The sequence below is a fragment of the Poecilia reticulata genome, linkage group LG18 (genome assembly GCF_000633615.1).
Source record: "Poecilia reticulata strain Guanapo linkage group LG18, Guppy_female_1.0+MT, whole genome shotgun sequence".
In the NCBI taxonomy this organism is placed as follows: domain Eukaryota; kingdom Metazoa; phylum Chordata; class Actinopteri; order Cyprinodontiformes; family Poeciliidae; genus Poecilia; species Poecilia reticulata.
Genome location: NC_024348.1, coordinates 8,598,987 through 8,623,530, shown reverse-complemented (window position 1 = coordinate 8,623,530; position 24,544 = coordinate 8,598,987). Strand labels below are relative to the sequence as shown.

The 24,544-nt window shown below is 41.4% G+C and overlaps 4 protein-coding genes and 1 long non-coding RNA gene across 9 annotated transcripts in view; 3 read left to right on the top strand and 2 right to left on the bottom strand.

The window, feature by feature from the left end:
• Positions 1–80: 80 nt before the first annotated feature.
• Positions 81–1,978, bottom strand: smim20 (small integral membrane protein 20). The gene is made up of 3 exons (XM_008435488.2): positions 1,785–1,978; positions 1,207–1,263; positions 81–271 (listed from the first exon to the last, which is right to left on the bottom strand). Exons 1-3 carry the CDS (start codon positions 1,891–1,893, stop codon positions 228–230), a joined length of 210 nt encoding a protein of 69 aa, XP_008433710.1. The 5' UTR covers positions 1,894–1,978; the 3' UTR covers positions 81–227.
• Positions 1,979–2,648: 670 nt separating this feature from the next.
• man2b2 (mannosidase, alpha, class 2B, member 2) lies at positions 2,649–11,702 on the top strand. Of its 4 annotated transcripts, none has more exons than XM_008435492.2 (19): positions 2,649–2,727; positions 3,050–3,196; positions 4,302–4,407; positions 4,490–4,662; positions 4,742–4,857; positions 5,216–5,393; positions 5,509–5,707; positions 5,988–6,178; positions 6,279–6,450; positions 7,311–7,447; positions 7,536–7,813; positions 8,374–8,565; positions 8,954–9,197; positions 9,284–9,394; positions 9,476–9,668; positions 10,695–10,841; positions 10,928–11,043; positions 11,186–11,303; positions 11,401–11,702. In XM_008435492.2, the coding sequence occupies exons 2-19, from the start codon at positions 3,056–3,058 to the stop codon at positions 11,496–11,498; spliced, it is 2,910 nt and encodes a 969-aa protein (XP_008433714.1). In that variant the 5' UTR covers positions 2,649–2,727; positions 3,050–3,055; the 3' UTR covers positions 11,499–11,702. The 4 variants fall into 4 exon arrangements, with proteins under 4 accessions (XP_008433714.1, XP_017166094.1, XP_008433712.1 ...); XM_017310605.1 differs by lacking the exon at positions 2,649–2,727 and adding an exon at positions 2,755–2,976 and having other exon boundaries at positions 6,279–6,444; XM_008435490.2 differs by lacking the exon at positions 2,649–2,727 and adding an exon at positions 2,756–2,976 and having other exon boundaries at positions 10,931–11,043.
• Positions 11,703–13,070: 1,368 nt separating this feature from the next.
• LOC103480521 (uncharacterized) lies at positions 13,071–17,390 on the top strand. The gene is made up of 8 exons (XM_008435493.2): positions 13,071–13,290; positions 13,563–13,634; positions 13,724–13,795; positions 14,396–14,589; positions 14,756–14,819; positions 14,903–15,068; positions 15,328–15,525; positions 16,563–17,390. Exons 1-8 carry the CDS (start codon positions 13,276–13,278, stop codon positions 16,679–16,681), a joined length of 900 nt encoding a protein of 299 aa, XP_008433715.1. The 5' UTR covers positions 13,071–13,275; the 3' UTR covers positions 16,682–17,390.
• Positions 17,391–17,902: 512 nt separating this feature from the next.
• LOC103480522 (uncharacterized) lies at positions 17,903–22,353 on the bottom strand. 2 transcript variants are annotated; one of them, XM_017310472.1, is made up of 4 exons: positions 22,052–22,353; positions 20,589–20,836; positions 19,424–20,156; positions 17,903–19,287 (listed from the first exon to the last, which is right to left on the bottom strand). In XM_017310472.1, exons 3-4 carry the CDS (start codon positions 20,106–20,108, stop codon positions 19,202–19,204), a joined length of 771 nt encoding a protein of 256 aa, XP_017165961.1. In that variant the 5' UTR covers positions 20,109–20,156; positions 20,589–20,836; positions 22,052–22,353; the 3' UTR covers positions 17,903–19,201. The 2 variants fall into 2 exon arrangements, with proteins under 2 accessions (XP_017165961.1, XP_008433716.1); XM_008435494.2 differs by lacking the exon at positions 20,589–20,836.
• A 47-nt stretch (positions 22,354–22,400) lies between these two features.
• LOC103480525 (uncharacterized) overlaps positions 22,401–24,544 on the top strand; it is a 12,312-nt gene continuing 10,168 nt past the window's right edge. Inside the window, exon 1 of the long non-coding RNA XR_536109.2 lies at positions 22,401–22,473. This is a non-coding gene — a long non-coding RNA (uncharacterized LOC103480525). The remainder of the gene's footprint in view (positions 22,474–24,544) is intronic.

Genomic DNA, 24,544 nt, shown 5'->3' with positions numbered 1-24,544 from the left:
TTCCCCGGTTCAGTGCCTTTCAGAACACCCGGGGATAGTACGCCCCCTTGTGGTCAACAAAAAACACGATCACTTATTAAATTTTTAATGGTTGACTTTAATTTAAGTAGAAACGCATCCAAAGCAGTCAAAACAATCGGTAAGTATTTCACTCAGGCACACACCAAGCACTCCGAAAACATATTCATGATTTCAATAGCATCAGTGAGCAGGACTTCTCGCTGTCTTCATTTCTCTACAGGCTTGAACGGATCGGACCAGATCTTCACACCTACAGACAAAACAAAACAAACAAACAAACAAACAAACAAACAAAAAACACATCAGAACGTGCAAACATTCAGAAAACACAGGAATACCTTTCCATAACGGTGCCAATTCTCAACTGAAGACATTAATGATTGGGTTATAACTATCTGAGAGTTTCTCCTCTTCTATAGCGTTTCCTTCTTTTTTCTTCTCTCTTTTTCACTCTAGTCCTAGATGTAAATGCTCTGCAGGTTTCTGATGCGTCTTAGCTCCCAAACTGCTGACTCAAACGACTTAATAGCCTCCTCGGCATGCCACGTAGCTCATTAGCAGAACAATTGTTTTGATTCATGTGTGCCGACTTAGGGCAACATCTAAGACAGGCAGAGCAAGTGGTCTTGATGATTGACTTTGGACACCTTTGCTATTGAAGAATTGACTGCATATCAAGTATATTTCAACAATTTACTTAATGTTTTGGGGCAGGGATATATACAAAAGATGCCGAACGGAAAGGTTTTGACACCTCTGCGTTAGATCTCCTCTTCAATAAACCCGTGCCTCAGAGGTTCTATAGATCTAGAAGGGTTGTTCTAAATCCTTCTCCTATTGAGAAAAGGATTTTCAGTTTTCTAGTTGATTTTTATTTATACTCTCTTAGTATTTCACAAGGTGCCATGTGTGTACAATTTGGGAGAACCAATGTATGTGAGATCCAGGTGGGATCAGATAATTGTAAATAAGCTCTGATCAATATTAAATAAGTACTCTCACCATACTGGTTATATAAACCTAGATGTCTGCACCTGTGTGCATGAAAAACTTACACTGTTGGTACTATTGTTACTTAGGAAAGAACATTTTAGGGGCAGGGGGGGGGGAGATTCAGTTTGGCTTTTTTCTGATTTTAAGTTAGATAAAAGCAAGCAGAACTTTAAATCTCAGCAGCTTTCTTACCTGCAGGCTGAATATCGGCCTGGTTGATTCCTGCCCGGTTCACCTTCTGGACTTCTCCTAGAAGAGGACAACAGGATCTAGGTTAAATATTCCACTGCGGTCACATGTTTTTATGAATGAACTCCTGAAAAACACTAGCACAATGTTGGTAATTCTCATTCTTGTATTTCCTAATGCATCTTCAGTCAGACGCCTCTTCAGATTCGCTGCAAGGCTGACTGCTACCAGAGGTTCTTCCAGCTCACAACTTTTTGAAGATACTTGAATAATCCGTTATAACATTTAATTCTCCTCTAGGATAAATAAAGTAATTCTGAATTGAGTTGAATGTCTAATCAAACAAGCAAAATACAGAAATCCGTTCAAACCATCTTCACCAACACTTCTTATTGTTGTTCCCAGACAAACCGGAGGACGTCGAATAGAAACGATTAAAACGATTGTCGAAATTACCCATTTTCCATTTAATTTTATTTAAATGGGAAAAAAACATAACTGAGTTTAGCTGTGACTTTAATTAGACGTCAAAATTATACAAAATGCTAACTGTTTACAACATAGTGTTTGCGGTTACTTACTGTATTCCTCCTTATGTGTCAGAGGGTAGACAAATATGGGATAAAACGCAGCGGCCACCGCCGTTATGAAGCCTCCAAACACCAGAACTATTTTAGTGTTTTTAGACATCTTTTTGTTACATGTGAAGCTACGCTGTCACCTCCAGAAGCTCTCAGGGTTTACTTTACAGGACTGCTTCCGGCGGGAAAGGACATAGCCATCGTAGCGGATGAGTCGTCACGATTGGCTGCGCCCCATTTTTCAGCCGGCGAGCCAAAAGGGCGCGTGGCGGAGGCGGGGTTAGCCTCTTAAAATTGTACCAAGAAAATATTACAAAATTATCACTAAAAATATGAATAGTAACACAATAATAAAAGTAAAAAACCAACACGTAATATAAGTTGTAAAAATTGAGAGAATAAGATAAATAATACACTACTTTAAGTAGTAGTCTACATATTCTTTTTTCATGTTTATTTTCCAGTTGACTTTATTAAACCAATGACAAAAGGAACAACAAAAGCATGGAACAGAAGAAAAACTGAATGAATACAGAATAAACTTAAAAACTATATATGTTAAGTGTTAAGAAGATATAAAAAAGTAACTTATAATAAATGGATTTTACTGAACCAATAACAAAAGAATAGGTGCATTAAAAATAAGTTGGTCAAAAGCACACAACTTTTGATAAAACAAAACAAATAGAGTTGATATTGTTAACAAATAGAGTTAACAATATCAAATAGAGTTGATAAAATAGTAATAAAAAACAGATTACTACAGTGGAGTTATTGATACATGTGTATTCCTCAATATTTATCCCTACTTCTTTCATTAAATGGATTTCATTCAACCAATAACAAAGAATCTCTTTGACCAGCTCTTCCAGTTGCTAAACTCCTCCCACGCCGCTTGGTCGACGCTGCTGTCTAGGTCATCCGGCGGCTGACTGTAAAGGAGGCGAGTCCAGTCACATGTTTTTTTTTTAACAAAACAATAATAAGGACATGAGGAAGTGTTGGTGAACGCTAGGGAGCTCATCGCCAAAAGCTCCTGTCGCCTTTTTGAGCTGACAAAATGCATCTTTTATCCCTCATCGTGTTCGGTTTTTGGTTCTGTTCGGGTAAAACGCTCGGAGAAAATCAACCCATTCAAACATTTGTGATTCCTCACAGCCACATGGATGTAGGCTGGGTTTACACCATCCAGGTTGTTGTGTTCATGGTACAATCGTCCTACAGAGTGCTGCTTTATTTATTCTAAACATGAGTATGTCCTGTAGGAGAGTATGCACGCCTATGCGGCCAACGTGTACAGCAGCGTGACGGAGGAGCTGTCAAAGGTGAAGGAGCGCAGGTTTATCTCTGTGGAGCAGGAGTTTTTCAGACTGTGGTGGGACTCAGTGGCCTCGGACACTCAAAAGAAACAAGTATGGACACGTATCTACAATCACATGATTAGCTATCTGTACTGTCTAGAAGTGCGACGCTGCATATTTTGGTGTCGATTCGATACATACCATGTAAATATAGTATCGGTGTAGCTGATACTGACACTATTACTTATTATTTACGTGTATCGTCAAACTTCTGACTTTTATGCTGTGTTGTAGTTTTTTCTTTGAATAATTTTATATTAAAACCCAGGACATGTGTCTACAAAATGACATATTTACATGGTAAGCATCTAAAAATAAAAAAACAAAAAACAATTGTGTGGATTATTTTCTAAAATCATGATAAAAAAAAGTGCAAAACATTAGTCTCTGAGAGCAGATCACAGCAAAAATATTTTTATGACAGGGTTGAGAAACTACAATACAAAGATAAAGCACAGTTTCAAGAGGGGATCTGAAACAAAGCTATCAATCTTATCACCACGTCAGTATTGATATTTTGGATTGATCTGCCCTCCTCTGGTTCTGACTGTTAAAGGCAGACGTACTATAATCATTTTCCTTTATTACAGTTCTTGAAAACTAACCTCCTTGCAATAAATCCCGTTTTGCTTTGTTATAATGAATTACAAGCACTGTGACTGGCACCTCGAAGGCAACATGTAAACAGAGAAACGTGGCTCCAGAGTTTTTATTTACTCACCATAAAAGCATATATTTTCAGTGACTGAGATCAGTGGCAGTTCTCGGATGAACGATGCCCTGGGTAACCCTCTGCTTGTGCTCACCGCCTCAATCCCACACCACCAAGAAGACATGCAGTCCCAGATAAACCTGTTCTGCAAAACTGACTTTAAAATTCCCAGTTAGCATTGACTGTAGCATCAGAAGTTTAAAAGCTCTGTTGGTTAAAAAATAGTAGAATGAACTTATGACACAAAATATGACTGAGCCAACATGTGCTGAAGGAATTAAGCATTTGACTCACTATTAAGTTACCTTCCTTTGAAAGATTTGCTTAAAAATCTAAATGAATAAATTAAAAAAACATGTCTTTTGGGTGTTATTTGTCCAGGTGAGTGATTAATGTTACTTTTCTGCAGGATTTAAGCTGATCTTGTGAATTCCCCCCGTCCAGGTCCGGCAGCTCGTGAAAGAAGGTCGTATGGAGTTCATCATCGGAGGCCAAGTGATGCACGACGAGGCGGTGACGGACCTGGAAGACGAGATCTTGCAGCTGACCGGTAACCCGACTCCTGCTCCCCTCGGTCCCCACGAGTTTGCCGTCGAGACTCACCCGTCCTGCTGACTCTGCCGTCGTTTCAGAGGGCCACGGCTTCCTGTACCAAACGTTCGGCGTGCGTCCGCAGTTCTCCTGGCACGTGGATCCGTTCGGCGCCTCGGCCACCACGCCGGTGCTGTTCTCCCTGGCCGGGTTCAACGCTCACCTCATCTCCCGCATCGACTACGACCTCAAAGACGGCATGCAGAAAAACAAGGTGGCCGTGGCTCTGCTCTGCAGTCTGCGACAGGAAACAAATTGAGGGTCTTTGCTAACTGGTTGTTTTCTGATTTCAGAAACTGCAGTTTGTGTGGAGAGGGTCTCCCTCTTTGAAAGCCCAACAGGAGATCTTCACACACACCATGGACCAGTACAGCTACTGCACGCCGTCTCACATACCGTTCTCCAACAGGTGTTTTACGTTAATATTTCTGTCTCTAACTGCAGTGCCTTACAACGTGATTTATACCCTCTATCTTTTCCCCATTCTGTCACTTTAGAAGCACAACCTTCATTGTATTTTATTGGGATTTAATATGTTGGACCAGTAGAGAATAATAATGAAGTGGAGGGAGATTAATCTATTGTTTTCAATGGGTTTTTAGAAATAAAACTCTAAAAAGTGTGACATCCATTCATATTGAGTCAGTACTAAGCATAACCGCCATCCACAACCAAACCTCCAAAAGAAACCTGGTTCTGTTTGTCAGCGTAGCAAAACCTAATTTACTCCAGTTTCAATAACTGAAAGCTTGTTTCTTCCACCGCAGATCCGGTTTCTACTGGAACGGCGTCGCTTTGTTCCCGGACCCCCCCAAAGATGGCGTCTACCCCAACATGAGCCTCCCCGTCACCAAGGAGACGTTGCATGCGTACGCTCAGACCATGGTGGAGAACATCAAGCAGAGGGCTGCGTGGTTCAGGACCAACCATTTGCTCTGGCCTTGGGTGGGGGAACGCAAACTATCATTTTTTCATGACTTTTATCCTGGAAAGGGTTTTAGTCTTGAAATCAGTTTCAGAATCTTTTTGGGTCTTTTTATTGTTTTTTGTTTTTTTTTAGGGCTGCGACAAACAGTTTTTCAACTCATCAGTGCAGTTCAGGAACATGGACCCTCTGATGACGTACATCAACCAGAACAGCAAGGAGTTCGGCGTAACGGTGCAGTACGCAACTCTGAGCGAGTACTTCCAGTCAGTCCACCAATCAAATCTTACCTGGGATGTCCGTGGGAGTGAGGATTTTCTACCATATTCGACGGGTGTGTGTGTGTAAGCAGTGTGTATTCTCGCAGAGTAAACATTGGGAAGTTGGAAATTCTTTCACAAATGATAGAATATTTGTTTTTCCAGACTTTATTCCCATCCTTGTCATAAATTTATTGTGAACTTAAGTATTTAGTATCTTGAAAACTGTCGTTTAGGACTACAAACTCTGGAAATTTGAGTGTGGAAAAGGTTTTATTTTCCATATGAATGCGGACAGTTGCGAATAACATGCACGTACACACATACAGGAAGTGTTTTTGCTACATTTCCCAGAGCCCTACCAGGCATGGACGGGGTTTTATGCTTCTAGAAATGTCCTGAAGGGAGTGGCGAGGCGGGCCAGTTCCCGGCTGCACGCAGCGGAGACGCTCTTCACCCGGTACCGGATCAGCTTCCCAGACGGACCGGTGGCTAAAGACTGGGCTCTGGAGAAACTCAGAGCTCTGCGCTGGGCTGTCTCCGAGGTAATCCGCCTCGGCTTTTACATCCGAGACACGACACGAAAAAATATCATTTAACACGAGGAAGAGAATAGGAATCGATACGTACTGTGATTCTTTCCAGGTCCAACACCATGACGCCATCACTGGTACCGAGTCTCCCAAAGTGGCGGAAATGTACGTGCAGCACCTGTTGCAAGGCATGATGGGAGCTGAGGAGCTTCTAGCCGCGCTCTTCCTGCTGCCGCAGAACCCGGACGTCTCCGGCGTTCCCAGCGGAAGCTTCCAGGGAAAAGGTACGAGCTGAAAGCGCTTCCACCTTTTTCTAAACGTACATTCCTGGGATGATATTTATTGTATCTCTTAGCCTGAGAAATTTCTCATCGTGATCGTTTTGATTTATCGTCGACTTGATAAGTTCCAAATCCTGATTTTTGAGATAAAAATAAAAAAACATCGTAAATGTTATTTTTACTTTTTTCTCCACTATTTGTTTCATGAGAGCATCTATAAATATCAATAAATTTGAAAATATGATTAAATGCAGTTACAGTGAGCAGTTTGGTTTAAGAAACCGGCCTCCCGAAGAAGCGCATTTTATCTACACCTTACCTAAAAAGGATGGAAAAATAGCTTTTTAAATTGTTTTTATTGACTTTCTACTAGTACCACAAAATATGGCGATTAATTTTGAAGTCCATATCACCCACATGTCCCGAGAATTGGCTTCTTATGCATTATTATGATAGATAATTAATATGATGTAAGTAGGCTTTGTCACTGGAATAAAGCTTTGAATTAAACATAACTCGGCATGTGGACTTCTGAAAGCGACAAACCAAGAAAACATTGCACAAGGTTAATTTTGTGATGGATTTTCTCTTATCTCGTAACTGAGAACATTGTACAAACAGAGGTACGGTGGAGGCAGCATCATGCTGTGGTGATGGGATAGTGAAAAGTAAGTTGTTGGCTCCAAATTCTTCTACTTTAAATTGAGTCCACAGCCTTATTGCTGAAACTCTGAGAAAGTTTTTGTTGCGTCTGACTTTTCTGACATTACCTCTCTGATTTAACAGAACTTTAACGGGGTTTGGTAAACAAATGGGTTTCTCCAGCATTCAGTTGTGGATGTTTATTTATGTTCCTATCTTAGGTTCTGATCAGGGTCTGGAGCAACACGTGATCGTTTACAACCCGCTGGCGTGGAACATCACCTCCATGGTTAACATGACTGTAACCTTCCCGAGTGCTGTCGTCCGTGACGACAACGGACAGCCTGTCCCTGCGCAGGTCCACGAACGTCTCCTCCTGTTTGAGGTAACTTAGCTCAACCATCACCTTCTGAAATCAACTTTCTCTCTCTCCTTCTGCGTCGCAGATCCAGAGGTCGGCACAGTGCAACGCCTCCTACGACCTCTTCTTTGTGGCGCAGCTCGGCGGCCTTCAGCACAGGAAGTACTCCGTCCAGTTCTCTGAGGCGCCGTGTTCTGGGAAGTGCAAGTGCGAGCGCACCTACGAAGCTCGAGGTGTTGCGTTCGAGCGGCGGCGTGTGAAGGACTGGAGGAAAACGGGAAGGCGGCTTCTGCCCGTTCTGAACGGCTGCTACAAACTCATGTTTGACCAGGACACCAACCTCGTGCACAGCGCCACCTACCTGTGAGTTTTAAACCTATACATTGGCAGGGCACTTAACATTTTACACGTTTTGAACAGGATTTAGTTCCAGCACAGAGAGTTCGTCTGTTGATTTGGTGATGGATGAAAATCTAACAGAGTCTGAATAAATAAATCTACTTGATTTTTATATCAAACCTCCCTCGATTGTTTCTTTTGTGTAAAATAAATGTGACTGAATTGATGTTAGAAATAATTCAAGCCCCTCCCTTTTTTTAACTTATTTAAAGACTTCTGTTTGACTATAGAAATTATTTTTAAGCTGCACTTCTATTCGGACTGAGAGGCATTAAACTGTAGTTACAGCAGTTCGCCACCAGTGGGCGTATAAAACACAGTGAGCACTCCTGACTCAGCGAGCCAACGGCTATTCAGCGCAGTAACGGCCGATTAGCGGCAGGCGCTCACTGTCGCTTTTGTCTGTTGTTAACAGTTTTCAACAATAAAAGAACATGCGAAAATCACACTGATTAATTATTAAGTGTGCTGCAACATAAACTAAAATGACTCTGGGAAAACGGCTTGTGCTTCTTCACTGGCAGAAAGGAGCAAAGGCAAATCATGATGACGCAGGACTTCTGGGAATACGACGCCAATGGGGACGTGAAAGCAGGACCCATCTCTGACAACTACATCTTCAGCGCTAACGGGTCGGCTGTTCGGGCCTACAAGGCCGTGGAAATGGAGATAATCCCGGGAAAGGTGCTCACCGAGATCAGGCAGCGGTTCTACAGGTCGGTGACTGGAGATTGGAACTACTCTGCTAAAACACAAAATCGTACCAAGTATTTTTGGTCAAGGTTCTAGTGCAAATGTCACTTGAAATAGGACAAAACTAATTACAAGTAACTTTTCAGCAAGATATAGAAGCTTTTCAGGTCAATAATGGCTTAATATTGATGAGAAAGTACTAGTTCTAAGTGAAATATTCTGCCAGTTGAGCTAGTACTTTTTGTTATCAATATTCTGACTATTTCTTGATGAAAAGTTAGTTTGGTACTGAGATATTTGCACTAGAAAGTAGATCAAAAATACTTGGTCAGACTTAGTGTTTTTGCGGTGTAACCGAGAAGATTTCATCTCCTTCTATGGTTGACGACCAATTCTGACTGACCGCTCTAGAGAGGACGGTGACGAGGACTACGCCTACTCGATCACCACTCGCGTCCCAGAGTATTCGGAGGCCGGACCCTGGTGCCACAGGCTGGAGCAGACCTACTCTCTGGGCCCCCTGCGCCTCAACACAGAGGTGGTCCTCAGAACCAGCTCCTCCCTCGACAACAACAGGACTCTGTACTCGGATGACAATGGCTACCAAATGATGAAGAGAACCTACAAGAAGTTCACTAATAACACTTTAGCAAGGGTGGGATATTTGACAAACTGTGTTTTTTTTGTTTTTTTCAGGTTTGTTGTTTGATGGTAAATATGCTCCATTTTTCCTGTCTGCAGAATTACTTCCCCATGGTCCGAACGGCCTACATCCAGGACGACATCAGCCGCCTGGTGCTCCTCGGCGACAGAGCTCACGGCGTCTCCAGTCAAGCTGACGGACAGCTAGAGGTAACAACGAAACACTAACCACCACTTGCTTTGTGATATTTAGTCACAGATGTATTTTGGAAAGTGCTTATTTTCTCTCAGGTGATGCTCCATCGCCGACTTTGGAACAACTTGCAGTGGAACCTCGGCTACAACCTCACGCTGAACGACAGCTCGGTTGTGAGGCCCACCCTTTGGATGATCCTTGGCTCTGTGGGTGCAACATCCAAACTGTACCAGAGGGGGGCGGTAGAGCTGCAGCACAGACCCGTCGTCATGCCAATAGACCGGCCTGGTAAGTATCTTCATATGAAGGAGACACGGCTGATCTGTTGGCTGGAGTTGAAATTGTCTTTAAGACGTTTTTGTTTTAAAGGTCAAAATTAATTTTAGGTAAAACATAAAGGGTTTTAATATTGCTGAATAATTACAAAGTATTTTATTTTCTTAAAATTGCTGTTTTTGTCTACCTTTTTTGATAGTTTGGGGTTTTAAGTTACTGGCAGAACTTGAAGGGATAATGTGAAATATTCTTTTTCAAATTAAAAGCCAACTTTGGCATTGTGGGGTTTCATGAATTAAAGATAATGATATGTGACTACATAAGGAAGTCTGTGACTGTTGAAAAGTATGAAAATTACAAATGTAAGAGGATCTAAGAACAACATTGAGAACATTTTCTCTAGACTTATTGCTTTTAGAAGGCATTATTTTTCATATCAGAAGCAAATCAGGATTTTTACTCATTTAAAAAAATGGAGCACTGGCGTTAGCATTGTATATTAGCGCAGTTAGCATAGCATAGTTAGAATAGCAGTCTCTGTGCGTTTTCTAGATAATGTCAATTCTATTACAATTTCAAAAAAAAAGCTGCCAACATTTGCAAACCATTCCTTTTTCATGAAACAGATAAGGATAAAACAGAGCAATGTTTGTTTTACTCCTTGTAGCCTTCCTGTTGTCTCCTGGAAGTCTGGATCTCTCTTACCTGAACGAACCTCAAATAAGCTTAAACTTGCTGTAGAAAACTGTTTTATTTTTTAATAGCCTCTTACACATTTGGTGCTTTCTTCTGTTTTAAACACCTGGTATGAAAATAAAGTGTTCTTGCTTTCACTGATCGGGAAAAGGGTGAAATTGTTACATTTCTGACTGAGCAGTCACTGATCTGGGCAAATCAAGCTACAAAATTGTCTCCACAAAAGGTGGAGGTGGAAAATTGCAGTGATCTGATCATTCCTTTGCACATTTTTACATAAAAAAAACCCCAACATGTTCTCAGTAGTTTGAGTTTAAAAAGCTGTCTTGTCTTTTTTAATAGGTAAGTCCCGGATGGACAAAGAGCCCAGATTTAACTCCCAAGTGCCTCCAGTTGTTCTGCCTCCCAACCTCCACCTGCTGAGCCTCAGCATCCCAGGGTGGAACTACACCTCCGACCACGACCTTCACCTCAGCCGCCTGCGTTCAGGTTCTGCGTGACCGAATCTGCAGATTTTCTTAATGTTCAGATGTGTTTTTCTCATGCGTTGTTGTCATTACTGTTTGAAACGTAAGCAGGAAAGGAGGAGCGCTCTGAGCCGGACTACGATCGGGTTCTGCTGAGACTCACGCATCTGTTTGAGGAGGGAGAGGACCCCGAGCTTTCCAAGCCAGTCACGGTAAACCTAAAGGTACAGTTGCAGAAAAAAAAAAAAAAAAAGACAAAACGTAGATGTATCGACGTAAAACATTTCACACTTTGTCACGTTGCAAGCTCAAACTTCTTTGCATTTCGGTGGGACTTTATTTGACTGACTCTTCTCTTGCGATCAGGACGTTTTAAAGGGTTTGGGGGAAGTGCGGGACCTGGAGGAGCGTTCGCTTACAGGAAGCTGGAATATCACAAGCCTGCAAAGGTGGAGGTGGAAAACTGCAGACACGTCTGGGAAAAGTGAGGGACGCTCCAAACGAGAAAGGAAAGAAATGAGACTTTTTTTCTTTTTCTTTTTTTTTTACTAACTAAAAATATTTCACACCTTCCATTTTAGAAAATGACCAAGATAAGAGGAATCAGGATTTCACCGTCACCATCTCACCCAAAGAGATCAGGACCTTCTTCATTCACTTCAGCTCCAAGAACGATTAAACTGACCCTCTTTCTGTCTTCTGTGAAGATCACGGCTCTTTTTGACAAATTATGTCACTTTGGAAGATTTAATACTTTTGCTGCTCAATGATTCTATGCAGTTTTTGCACAATGTGTTGATTGTTGTTTTTTAAACAGAGGATGTTGTGCAGGAGGATGAAATTGTGTCTCGGACGGATTAAAGTGATTATTTCTTTTCCGCTCGTTTTAATGTTTCCTTCATTTTTTTTTTCCTTCATAAATCTGACCAACATAAATTTTGTCAGATTTATGCGGATCACAGGGGAGGAAGTCAAAAATGGTGGTACGTTCATTCAACCAGTGAAGCAAACTAAATCCAAATGGGTTGTAAAAAAAAAATCTTTGAATAAAAACAGAACAATTTGAATGTCAAACGTCTAGAATCAAGAAACTACCTACATGGAACCTGAAGTAGGCCAAAAGATCCCCCAAAACCAACACTGATCAATGTCTCTTCAGTCTGGAGAAAGTTATTTCTAAAGGTTTAGGACTCCAGTGAAGTGCAGTTGGAGCCATTTTTTATTGTTGTGGTTAAATTTGAACAATTCTGCAAGAACATTTGTCCCAAATTCATTTACAGCCATATGAAACACTCGTTGCTAATTGGTGCAAATACCTGATAGAAGTTGTTGTTCCCCAAGCTGGCACATCCAGTTATTAGGTTTAAGGGGCAACTGCTTTTTAGGTTGAGCCAGGTCGGGTTGAATAATTTTTTTCCACTTAATCAATCTGTCATTGGAAAACTTTTGCATTCACTCAAGTTATCTATGATATTTCGTTTAGTTTGGTAGTTGTTTTCACACTGAATATAACCTCCTCTCCCAGCTCACTCCTACTAACATTGCGATTAATGTCCCCATTTGCCACTTGGCAAATCTCTAGCTGGATATTTGACAGCCTTTCTTGGCAAAATGGGTCAAGTTCCATTTAAGTGGTTTGTTTCCTGGCATTGTATTCGGCTTTTAATCACAGTCCACAAATTTTTTATGTTGCTGAGGTTGGGGCAATTCCAGAAGCTTAATGACTTTGATGTGTGTTTGGGATCATTGTCCTATTGGACAAGGACAATAAACAGCATTTGGAGTTAGTCCCTTTCCATAACCCCATCCGCCTTTGTGCAACGCATTAGTAGTGGTTGCAGAAAACTGAACCCTCAACATATTCCTATTAGGCTTTAAGGACCCCTTCAAACATATTTCTTACCAGTGTTGCCAAATGGAGTGTTTTTTTTTTTTGTTTTTTTTTTATTCCTCTAACAATAAAACCTATTTCCAGAAAGAATTTGGTTGGTCCGTGTGGGCAGCTACAATTGTTTTTTGTTTTGTTTTTTTGTTAAAACGTCCTGTTGATATACGAAGGAGCAGTTGAGGTACCTTTTTACATTAGAAGGGTAATATACATGTAGACATTATCCCCTTATCAGGAAGATAATCATACATTTCCGGTAAGCAGAGCGAACTTTTTACAGTTGGCAGAGGAACCAGGCTGGTAACGCTAGTCCACTTTGAACCAGAGTTGCAGTTTATGCTGGTGGCCACTAGGAGGCAGCACACCCTCATCATTACACCGCTGCCAACAGCCAATACTGACAGACAACACCCAGGGAGAGCTCCGTTTAGGCTTTTATACCAGGGTTAGCTATAAAATACACAAGCTACAGCTAAATGGTATAGAATATGTTTTTAAAAATGACACGAGGTGATTCATAAGTTGGGCGCCTGCTAGAAGAGAGGTGAATCCTGTGATTTATTAAAAGATGAGCAGTGCCAGTGTAAGTAGTGTGTTTTTACGCAGCCGGTGGCTGCATTTAACGGAATGTTTTCTGTTTCTTCACAGCCTTATTTGTCGTATTTTTAAATAAGATATCTTGTAAATGTAAAAGGAGACGTCTTTTAAATGGAAAAAAAGGAGATCCTAGGAAGATGTGAGGAGGCGTTGCTAAGATACAAGACCGGAAGGGTTCTTATTGGTTGCATCACTCGGAAGTGCTGTGGGTCGTATTGTTGTTTTCTTTGTGCCTCATGTTAATTTGTGTCCCAACAGAAGAAAGAGAGGGAGCAGAAGAGGAAGCTGCAGCACTTTTTGAATGACTTGGCTTTACTCGGATCGTTGCAGGTTTGGGTCATCATCACACGGTTTATTCAGAGGAGATATGAAACAGCTCATGTGCCCCAAACACACACGTCATGTTGTTTATTCCGCAGGGATTTAAATACTTCCAGCCCTGGCTAAGAGGAAAAGAAGAGCTGCTGCTGACTGTAGTCAATGAGGATCTGGTTAGTTTCATTTGATCTGGGAGTGCAGACACACATTCAAGGATAAACTGTTTGTTTTTTTGTTTTTTTATAGCAGAGCACAGTCCTGCTATTTGATTTTATCCGCTATTTGGATACAATGCAGTTTATTTGGACCCAATAAGATATTACTTTTTTTTTTTTACCCATTGGTAATTTACACATTACAGTCACAAACTTCAATCTAGTTTATTGGGATAAATCCAACTTAACAACTGACTTTCTTTTTAAAGGATCAATTTGTAATCAGCCCCTTTACTTGGGTGCCCTAAATAAATAAATGACTCTCTGCTTTCCAATTTTTCCAAAAAAGCTCTCAACTGATAATAAAATTGTGGACATATTTTCTACCTTAACCTTAGGTGACTTATGAGGGCAATACTAAAATACTACATATGCAATTTTTATAAGTAAAAAAAAAATACAAAAATTAATGTATCATTTAACTTCACACTTATGTATTACATTATGACGGTCTACCATATGTTGAGATTTGTGTTTCTAACGTAGCACAATATGAAAAATATCTATTCTTTTCCAATTTAGTGTAGTTTTGTCTCTCTCCGGTCCAACTTTGCCCAGGGTTGGCGCTCCCCAGGTTTTTTGGTTTCCAGGGCGTCGTCGTACTCCTCCTCCAGCAGCAGCTGCGTGTCACCCAGCAGCAGCTCTCCTAGCCTGGGCAGCAGGAGCAGCTCCCCCCTGCCCGGGGAGCCTCGGGGCCCGCCAGACGTCCAGACGACTAACTCTCACTCCAGGAATCCGACGCAAACCGACAGGTGACTGATGTGACTTTGTGTGTGTCTGCTTACATTGACGTGTAGGTGTTTAGTTTCAGAAGAGGGTGTCTGTTTTTTTTTTTTTCTGTTTGATTTTACAAATGTCAGACATGATGCTGAATGTCGGTCCTCCACTAACTCGCTGATCTGTTTTTCTTGCTTACAGGGAACCGAACGGTGAGGAGCATCTTCTCCCAGCCTCTCCCAGTGAGGGGGAGATTGCCGTGCCAGTAAGCGCATGCTGACGGTACACACCGACACGTGTCGCTCTGTTTCTGCTGTGAGATTAACTCTTGAACTCCTCCTTCGACAGGAGGTGAACTGCACTCTGTTTCTCCTGGCCGGCTACGTCAAGTACGGACGCCCGTACGCGTGGATACGCTCCAATCACGAGCGGCTGGTCAGCATCGGTGGCATGGATTCAATGGTCAAGGACACACCCATGAAGCTGAAGTCCATCACAGACTGGCAGACGAGAGGTATGGAAACCATGTGAGGAATCCAACCTGCAGGAGGGTTACTGTTTGAGTGAACGGCTTTGGGAATAATTACCAGAGTTTCCATGAGCTGGGCCAGTAGAGGTTGGCTTCTGGATCTTTTCTGAGATTGTTTTGTTCAGTTTAGGTATGTGTTTGTTCTTGTGTTTGTTTAATTAAAAGTATTTTCTTTTAAAAAAAACACACAAAAAAACCAATGATTTTGATGAAGTTCAGGAGATAAAAGCTTTTATCTCTACAGGTATTCGTGTCTGGGACATTGTGAATGAGCTGGTGTGCCTGTGCACCGTTCCCTCTCCCTCCAACCCCTTCGCCCTCGACGTGCGTTACATCAAAACCCTTCCCCTCCACGACCGCTTCCTAGTCACAGGAGCCCTCCTCAGCTTCCTGGAGACCTATCTGATTTACGGGAATCGGGACGAGCTGCACTATGACAAAGGTGTCTTTTCATAATAAAATATTACAGTTACTATTGAAGTCTGCAGGTGGTGCTGTTTAGCTACCTTACCATGATAATCAGTATTTGTCTCGGAGAACTTAAGGACATTCATCATCATTTCCTTTTCACTTGTGTTTAGGCTCGCGATTGTTTGTTTTTTATTATTTGTATATCCAAAATAAGGAGCAAAGTCTCCAAAATGTGAACATTTATAGGAATATTTATTTAGTAAGAAGGAGGAACTCAGCAAAATGTCTGAGATTATTAGACTGGAGACCGAACAAGTCATGATCTTTCTATGGATCTAAATCTTTCTCTTTTAGTCCATCATACCTGTAATTTACCGTGGAAGGAAAAAAAGTGATTGTGATAAAAACAAAAATTATGGCAGTAGAAAAAGTTAAGCACAGTTCCTGCTCCTGTTCTGACCAGCATTGTTACTGTGACCTAATGCTCCATGTAGGGCTACACACCAGGATGAAACGGTTACACCGATTATCATTGAAAAACGGCATCTGTGGTCAAATGTGCTTTCCTTCATTTGGCTCAGACACAGAAAAAAAAACTATGTTTGCCACAGTTAATTAATGCAAATGATAGCATTTTTTGGCCTCACCAACTTTATGCTAACAAACAACTACAAGCTGCCTTGTTGGTTTTGGTGGGGAGAAATCCATCCTCCCTATACATGTTTACTACCTTTGAGCTCACCTGCACGTTCTGCACACATTATCTTTGTAACTAAACAGATTGGCTTCTATCAAGAAAACAATCTGTGATTTTGTGAGAGATTTCCAAACGGTGCAGGCATTACATCCATATTTGGTAAGGCCTTTCTGTTTAGAGGATGTGGCTTATAGGGATGTTTTTGTGTCACAAAAGTCCAAATTTATTTTAAAATTATGTGTCAACTTTGAAAACATTAGAAAGGTCGAATCTGTGTTTCTTTATTGTTTTTCTGGCTTCTGAATATGACATATTAAAACTACTGGAAAATGTTAATTTTTGTCTTTGACTGTAAGAATTTCTCTTTTCAGTGGTAGAGGAAGTGAAACCCCTGAGGCGTCTGCATTTCCAGGCCCTGCTGGAGCTACAGCGACTCAGAGAGAGCGCTGAAAAACCCAGTGGCTCCACAAGGCAGGACTCTGCAAGATGAAATCCCTTCTGTTCAACAAGTGGCTTTTATTGAGTGATATTTAGGTATTGCACCGACTGCAGTTTACCGGTCGTTCACCGGTTACCGATCTTTAAAAAGCCTGACTTGCTGATTCCGATTTTGTCCGATACCAGTTTTTTGGGGGGGTTTTTTGTCTGAAATTTGACTATTGTTAACTGCAAACATGCAGACAGAACCTGGTGGGTCGGTTTATCAGTCAAACCTCTAACAGCAGAGCAGAAGTGTACAGTGGTTTATTTTTAGACCTTTGCTGAGGTAGATAAGATCGGCATCACATGTATCGGCTGATCACCAATCTCCCAAACTTTAAGGAAATCAGTACTGATAAATCGGTGCACCCTTAGTAATATTTAATTTTGGGGGGATTTGATGTTCTCAATTCCTTAATAGCTTAAACTAGAATTTGCCAGGTTACTACTATCAAGCTAAACCAGTTTTTAAACGTTATGGTTCCAAAACTGCAAGCATTTTCCATCATCTGATGGTTTTAAGTCCTTCTCCGTCTGTATAACTAATTAGCCATGGTGCATCATGCTTTTTAAGATAACATTTTTAAACTGCAGTTGGCTAGTTACCTGAGCAGAAGCCTGACTAACCAGTTTGTCATATTATGTCACTATGAGCAATTAATGTACGTTTATTCTGTCCTTCTCAGATTTGTTGTAATAAATGCTTGAAATGGCTTCTTTTTCAAGTCTTCAGTGTTATTTTTCTGGTTAAAAAGCGATTATGCCCCTCTGGTTTTAGATTTTTGTCTAAATATCCAATTTAAAACTTCTAAAATAAAGGTTAAACAGTGAGGATCTTTTTACAGCTCATTCATGGTTTGATCAGAGTCTTAATTTGGGTTTTTGCTACATATGCTGTCATTTCATCCATATCTTTTGGTGGGGGTATTCCCAGTCAATCTGTACCTGCAGTGGGAAGGAACTCACGTGAAAAGAGGCAAGTTGAAACAGAAACAACATTGAGGAATGACCCGTATGACAGATTACAGATCCCAGGACCCTTTTAATAGACCTGCCCCAACATCTCCAAAACTCTTCAATCCCCCTCCTCCTTCATAAACACAGAGGACAAGGTTTGTTTGCGTTAAGCTAAATATAGCTCTCAAAACTTAAGTTTGGAAGCAAACATAACCAGGGTGCAGTCTGGTTTTATACGAGTTACTGAAACTTAAAAGAAATATGCACATACAAAGTCAGTATAAAAACTTTTAATATCCCATAAAATACATATTTAGATAAATATGTACAGTAACAGTACAAGGATAAAATACATCTTGAAGCAGGCACAGATATCTTCTTTCAGATAGAACTGTGCCTTTTGTAAGAATCATTGAACATAAAATCCTAAAATTCATTTTAAAAAAGTGGTACATCAAAAAAAACCAAAAAAAAAAACCTTAAAAAGTCAATGTTTCTAGCTCAGCTTAGGAATAATAAAAGTGAGAACATGATGGTAGGCTAAAGGCACACCATTTATCCTCAAGTCTCAATTGTAAACCTAACACATAAATCATCACCAGCAGTAGGTTATAAACTGCAGCACAAAAAGAAAAAAAAAAAAGATTAAATAAAAGTATGCAGCTGCTGTAGAGGCACAGTCATGGCCGGACATGAAGAATTTGAGGCTTTTTGAGACGATTCCCGATCTCAGATTTCTCCTGGCGTGGAATGCAGGTGCATGACTGTGCATTCCTCGCCGAGGCTCCGCGTGGGAACACAATGTCCTCCGGTGTTTGGATGCCGAGCTAGTGCCGCAGGAATTTGCAGGTCCGTGCAAATTCACGGACGTTTCTTTTTATGTACAGTTTGTCGCCAATGAAGATGATTTGCAGTGACTTGGTGATGCCGCAGTTACCAGACCTGTTATGCAGTTCATAGGAACTGAAGTCCTCGTAACGAGCCGAAAACACTTGGGGTTTCTTTATCGGGTTCATTGACAGGAGAGCATAGAAAGGGCTCTGAAAGTAACAAGAACAACCTTTATAAACAGTACAGACAGTTTTACTTCGCTTGATGTGCCAGCATTCTCCCTTCTGAATCCTGAATATATGTTTAATAGAGCAGCAAACGTGTAAATGCCACCATGAATATAAAACATGACCTGGTACAAGTTGCCTGTTGAGCATTAAAACATCCCACCTCCGTCTTTTTACCCCCAGGTTTGCTAGTGGATCACTCACCCAGCAGCAATCTCGCGTTCAACATCACACACTCTGGCTGCTCAGGACCCAGACTAGTCCTAAAGCAGCCTGTTGCAAGCCTCATTTCCGTCTCGCGTCATTAACATTTAACTCCAAACACTCGTCATTTATGATGATAACACCCTTACAAGCAGTCATTATGTCACCAAATATGGATCAGGTTGGCAGCTTGAGCCCCTTCGCCTTGTAAGTCAGTCCCTCCCAAATTTCCTTCCTTCCTTCCCTCTTGCAGTGCTTCCACCCTTAAAGTTGTCAGCAGGTCAACGCAGAACATTCGTCCAATCAGAGGTTCAGCTCCAGCTGTCAGTGGCCGATCCTCTCCTGGTGATGCCTTTAAGGGGGCCTCGGGACGCAGAGCCAGTTCTTTTCCAGTGAACTGAGGAGCAGATAAATAGAATTGATGGTTTGAATTTGAAGTACAAATTTGCTTTTTTTTAATACCAACTAGGTTAGGGCAACAAATTCTTGACGTAGAGACGCTGTTGGTTGCTACGGTTTTCCCGCCTCCTCACCTTTTCCCAGCCCAGCCGGCAGCGTTGAGCTCTTGGCGATGGACGCAGATTTACAAGACTCCTCCAGACGTTTGACCTTTGCGTCTCCCTGCGGCAGAGAGGCCGACCCGTCCTGCCAGTCATTCAGCGCCCGCTGGAAGGAGCGCGCCAGGCAGGCCGTCATGTCGCGTGCGCGCTCCGCCCGGCTGCACCAGAAAACCCGGCACTGCAGCTGCTGGCCCTGGTGCTTGCAGATGTACAGGAAGACGTTGGGTCGGCCGGCGTCGGCGGCGCAGTACGCAATGTCCTGCAAGTACGTCTTGGTCAGCTGGCGCCCCGTGCTCAACTCCTTGACCTCTATGTATCTCGGCCGCACGACCAGTGCGTGATCTTTGCCCAGCTTCTTCCCATTTGCGATACCTTCCACCAGGTGCGAGATGGCCTCCTGGGCTTGCTCTCGGTCAAGAGAGAAGATCTTCGCCGTGCCCAGGTAGTGGACTTTGAACAGAGGGTCTCCGTGGGAGAGCAGCTCCGTCCGGTCCCGGCGGAAGCGGCGTCGGAAGGCAGCCGGAGAGTTTTTGAGGGTCTGCATGAGGTTCAAACTACCGAGAGCCATGGCGCCCTTCAGGTTAGGTTTGGAAGAAGCTTTGGGTAAGGTGTAACTGCTCGACTTGAGCTTGTCCTCTTCAGACTTTTTTCCAATCATTCAACTTTCTTTGATAGACGTACCGTAGTCAGATCCAGTGTTTTTAATCTGGAAAAACGCAAATGAAAAGATTTTAACAACAGACAAGACAACAAAACGGTTACATAAAGTGAAACAGAAGCTAGGGAACGAAAGGTACAGGACACGGTTTCTGCACAGTCACACTCGTTTCTTTGAAGGGAGAAAAAAAACCTGCAAGTCAGTACAGCTTGCAGTTAAAGGCCATGGAACAGGATTGGTCACAAATTCGACGCACTCAGAGTCAAATATTCATCTCTTGTAAACACCAATTAAATATTTACTGACTGGTTAGTTTGGGTTCCAGACCAGCAAACTCATTGATTGGGCTGGAAATGGGCCAAAAATAAATGGAATGTTACTTTAGAAGAATCGAAAGTAACAAGTTCAGACTTCTGTTTAATTGGTACTTGAAAACTTCTGAGACATTTCAAACTCTAGCGTTATGCAACCATAACTAACCTTCCTTTGTTTTCCACACTTTAGTCCCACTGGACCTGCCTGGTCTCCCATTGTTTTCCTTACTTGTTCCCTCTCTGTCTCTTTTTTTTTTTTTTGGGCCATTCTTTTAACATCCGAGCTTCGTCCTCAGGAGAGAACCTCAGAGAGAACCACCATCGGATTATGCGGAGGTGACCATTGTTAGTGAAACCCCCTGTGCAGGAAACAGCCTTGCATTCCCCGTCCTCCTCCCCCCAAAAATATTTCTCCTGCAGACAATAGAAATGTTTCTGAAACTGCGTCAAGTCACAAAAGGAGACGCAAGCTGACCCACAGCCCTGTATACCGAACCAAAACATACATGCATAGTGTTGCAGATGACTCACAAACATGGAAAAGTACTCGGACTGCTAGCTTTGCATCAAAACAAAGCCTACGTGAGACTCCCTTATCGCTGTGCAGAGGCGTGAAAGTCAACAAGGTAGCAAATTTAATTCAAATGTCAGAACAGTTGAGACAAAACCTTTATGGTCTGAATGAAGTTTAAAATGGACCCAAAAATTAAAACAAAAACATGTTGAATCCCTTGAGTGGCCTTGGCAGATCAAGTCAGATGTATTGATAAATAAATTAGGATAATCTAAATTCCTGATCAATACAGCTTTAAATATAAGCCACCCAGCTTTTTCACACGTGTGCATGTATGCAAACAGCGTTATATGGTCAGACTATACAGTTGATGCACTTAGGGAAGATCTCTGCCTTTGTAAATACTTGCAATATTAAAAGAACATGTGTGATAAATGTAAACAAGCTCTTGACATTTCCTAAACTGCACGGCTTTTTCAACTTTCTAAAACAAAAGTTGATATAACTTGAAAGGTTGTTTACCCACCCTTCGTTCTCAAAGGGCTAACAGACATTTCTCAGCATCCTAAATTGAAAAACAGAAGATAATCTCTACTTGACACATAGCATTCACAACACGATCAGAGTCGTCTATTAAGTAGGTGGATCTAGGGAGGCTGTGCAGAAAGGTAGTCTGTACTCTGTCCCACATGGTCTGTTCAGAAGTACAAAAAGATGTAAAAAACGAAAAAAGATTTGAATTATACAAATAAATACATTTACAGTAGTGTAATTCATTATCTTGAGCTATGGTAAAATGAATTTAAAATTAATCATTTAAATTCAATATAATAAATTCTCAAAGCCGAATAAACCGCTATAGCGTAAGGATGTATAAATAAACTTAAAAACACTCAGAATACCAAGTAATTTGAAGAAATTTCAAACTTAGGGGGGAATTGGAAGTTTTCTATCAGGCTTTTGCATTAGTCAAAGTGCAGTTACATATGGGCATTGAACGTCGGTTTATACAGTTTTCTAAAAGACAAAAGCATTATACTGGTAAGTAAACTATCGTTCAAGAGTTTTGTTCAACTAAAGGTACATTTATAGCGTGTTATTTTTGTTAATCTTACCGGAGCAGAGTTTCGTGTAAACGGCGTCCTCCCAAGCTTCAGGTGAACCACCGCGTCCTGTGAGATTTAAAAACACCAAACGGCAGCTGGAAACCGACAGGAAACCGTCTTCTTGTTCCAAGTGAAGACGCTAAATTAATAAAACCGCGCTGAGACTCTTCCATATATGTGCGTGGATCTCCTCGGACGCAAACACGACGACAGAGTGACGGTGACAGATAAACTACCGAATGAGCTAATTTACGCCTCTGAGAACCTGCGCGCTGCTCCGAACCAACTGAACCACGCAGCTCGCGGGAGGACCTGTTTTAAAAGATGCAGGCGCGCGCTCGGCAGTGTCGGCATACGTGAACGAGCATCCAAGAAGGAGCCAGCCCAGATGTGAAGAGGAGGAAGGGGAGGAGGTCACCAGGAGCAGAAAGGTGATGATTTACAGCAGAGAGAGGGATATCACTGTCCCACAGCGTGGACAATCATTGACCTGAGTCTGGTTCACTTACTGGCAGCCACCATTTATTACCCAACGATTTAACCCTAACCCCAACTTCCCAAAACGTTCAGCCATTTTCTTCGGTTAATATATATTCAAATTCAAATTAATAAAAAATAAATAAAAAAAGTAGTATATTATTAGATCATTCCAAACACATTCAGTCATCATCTTCAGTAAATATTAAATTAAAAAATATAGCATTATATTATTAGATCAATCCCAAAACGTTCAGCCATTTTCTTCAGTTTATATATATTAAAATTCAAATTAATAATAAAAAAATAGTAACAATTTTTTAAACAGAACTAGTGAAATAAGTTAACTTTTCTGTAATATTGTCATTTATTGAGATTCACCTTACTGACACTTTTAATGAGAACCTAAAATTTAAAACATACATTTTCACATCCAAACATCCACGTTGGGCCCCGCCGTGTTCTTGTTTTGCTTCCTTTCAAATCCATGTTCAAAAAACATCATGTCTCATATTTATTTTTATCTAATCATACTCAGATTCATCTGTTTACATCAGATGACAGCTGTCAATCTGATGCCACACATCTAAAAGATGTGTGGCATCTTTTAGATGGACAACCTGGAATGAATGTGAACTTTTTTTAACCTGAACAAAAACTAAACAGAAAATATTTTATCCTGGACTACAAACAAACCATTCACACAGTATCACCAGCACAAACATTTGAAATATTTTTAATATTTTTGAATCAAGTAGAGACTGTTAAGCTTTTAAGGAGGTAATATCTCACTTGCTTATAACTTATGCCCAATTAGCTGGGCAGTTAGCTTTAGAGGCTAAAACTAACTGCTAATCTGAGAGGAGCCAAAACAGAGGAGGATTGCTATTGTCCTAAAATAAGTCCACTCTTAAAAACATCACAGTGGGTTAGAGAAATGCAGTTTTGCTTTACAGAAAAGCTAATAAGTAGGTTTGGCTGGAGCCATTCAAATCGAGAAGAGAAAGTGGAACGCTATCAACTGCTATGAAATCATTTACATAGATCAGTGTTTCAGTAAGTCCAGATTAACTACTTGATTTAGTCAAACAGCTTTTTAAATCAAAATTTCCTGATCTCAGTTCACCACTACTTTACAGTAGAAATAACGTTCTGGTTTCACCGATGCAAAGTGCTACCTGATATTTTCGCCAGAACCCTGAAATGTGCTCTGCACTATGTGGAAAATGTGGGTTAATTTTTCAAACCCAGCGACAGGTTTCTTTACGCCGACATTTGCAGAACCCCATTCTGGGGGGAACATCTGAAACCCACTACGTCTCATTATCAGGACATTGCGTCACATCTCATCTGTAATGGTGATTGCCAGCCTTCTTGGCTCGGTAATGTTTATCCTGGGGACATTTGAACAGTGGCAGGGGGAAAACTTAAATCGGTTCCATGTGTGTATGCGTCTTTACGTGTCTGGTTCTGTGTGGCTGGGGCGTGTCTGGTTGGGGAGGAAACAGTAGGGCCCCTGTTCCGTCTGGGATCGGCCCAACAACGGTTAAGTTCTGGACGTCACACTTTGCCTCCCTGCTAAACGTGGCACACTGCAACTATTATTGGTCCGCTGCTGACATAATGGACCATCTCGCATGGGACCTGCCCTATATGACGACCACTGAGAGCAGAGTCAGCATCCAAGTCATGACATAGGCAGGGCTTCAGCTGCAGGTACAGAATGTTCTGTAGAGCTGCAGGTCAGCAACAATCTACACATTAGTTTAGCTAAATAATAGGAGAAAATCGTCTGTTGTGGCCATTTATGTTACATTTTGTAAATTGCTATTTCTATCAATTTAGTTCTTCTTTGGGCGGTTTGAATAGTTAGATAGTTTAGAACCAAAATATTTGGAATTGTTTAGATCACTTTGATAACTTTTAGACCCTCCCATTATTTTAAGTGATTAAGAATAGAATACACTAGGTATGCAGTGGAGGTCTATTGTTTGGGCAAATGTCCAGTTTATATATATATATATA

Bases quoted from the DNA above. Each gene is read 5' to 3' on its own strand.
- man2b2 (XM_008435489.2), top strand. From the start codon at position 2,845: ATGCATCTTTTATCCCTCATCGTGTTCGGTTTTTGGTTCTGTTCGGGT. The intron at 3,197-4,301 runs GTATGGACACGT...CCCCCCGTCCAG, and splicing joins CGGACACTCAAAAGAAACAA to GTCCGGCAGCTCGTGAAAGA. The intron at 4,663-4,741 runs GTGGCCGTGGCT...TTCTGATTTCAG, and splicing joins ACGGCATGCAGAAAAACAAG to AAACTGCAGTTTGTGTGGAG.
- LOC103480521 (XM_008435493.2), top strand. The intron at 14,820-14,902 runs GTAAGCGCATGC...CTCCTTCGACAG, and splicing joins AGGGGGAGATTGCCGTGCCA to GAGGTGAACTGCACTCTGTT. The intron at 15,069-15,327 runs GTATGGAAACCA...TTATCTCTACAG, and splicing joins CACAGACTGGCAGACGAGAG to GTATTCGTGTCTGGGACATT.
- LOC103480522 (XM_017310472.1), bottom strand. From the start codon at position 20,108: ATGATTGGAAAAAAGTCTGAAGAGGACAAGCTCAAGTCGAGCAGTTAC. The intron at 19,288-19,423 runs GTGAGGAGGCGG...TCTGCTCCTCAG, and splicing joins GCCGGCTGGGCTGGGAAAAG to TTCACTGGAAAAGAACTGGC.
- smim20 (XM_008435488.2), bottom strand. From the start codon at position 1,893: ATGTCTAAAAACACTAAAATAGTTCTGGTGTTTGGAGGCTTCATAACG. The intron at 1,264-1,784 runs GTAAGTAACCGC...GTCCTCTTCTAG, and splicing joins GACACATAAGGAGGAATACA to GAGAAGTCCAGAAGGTGAAC. The intron at 272-1,206 runs GTAAGAAAGCTG...TTTTGTCTGTAG, and splicing joins GGCCGATATTCAGCCTGCAG to GTGTGAAGATCTGGTCCGAT.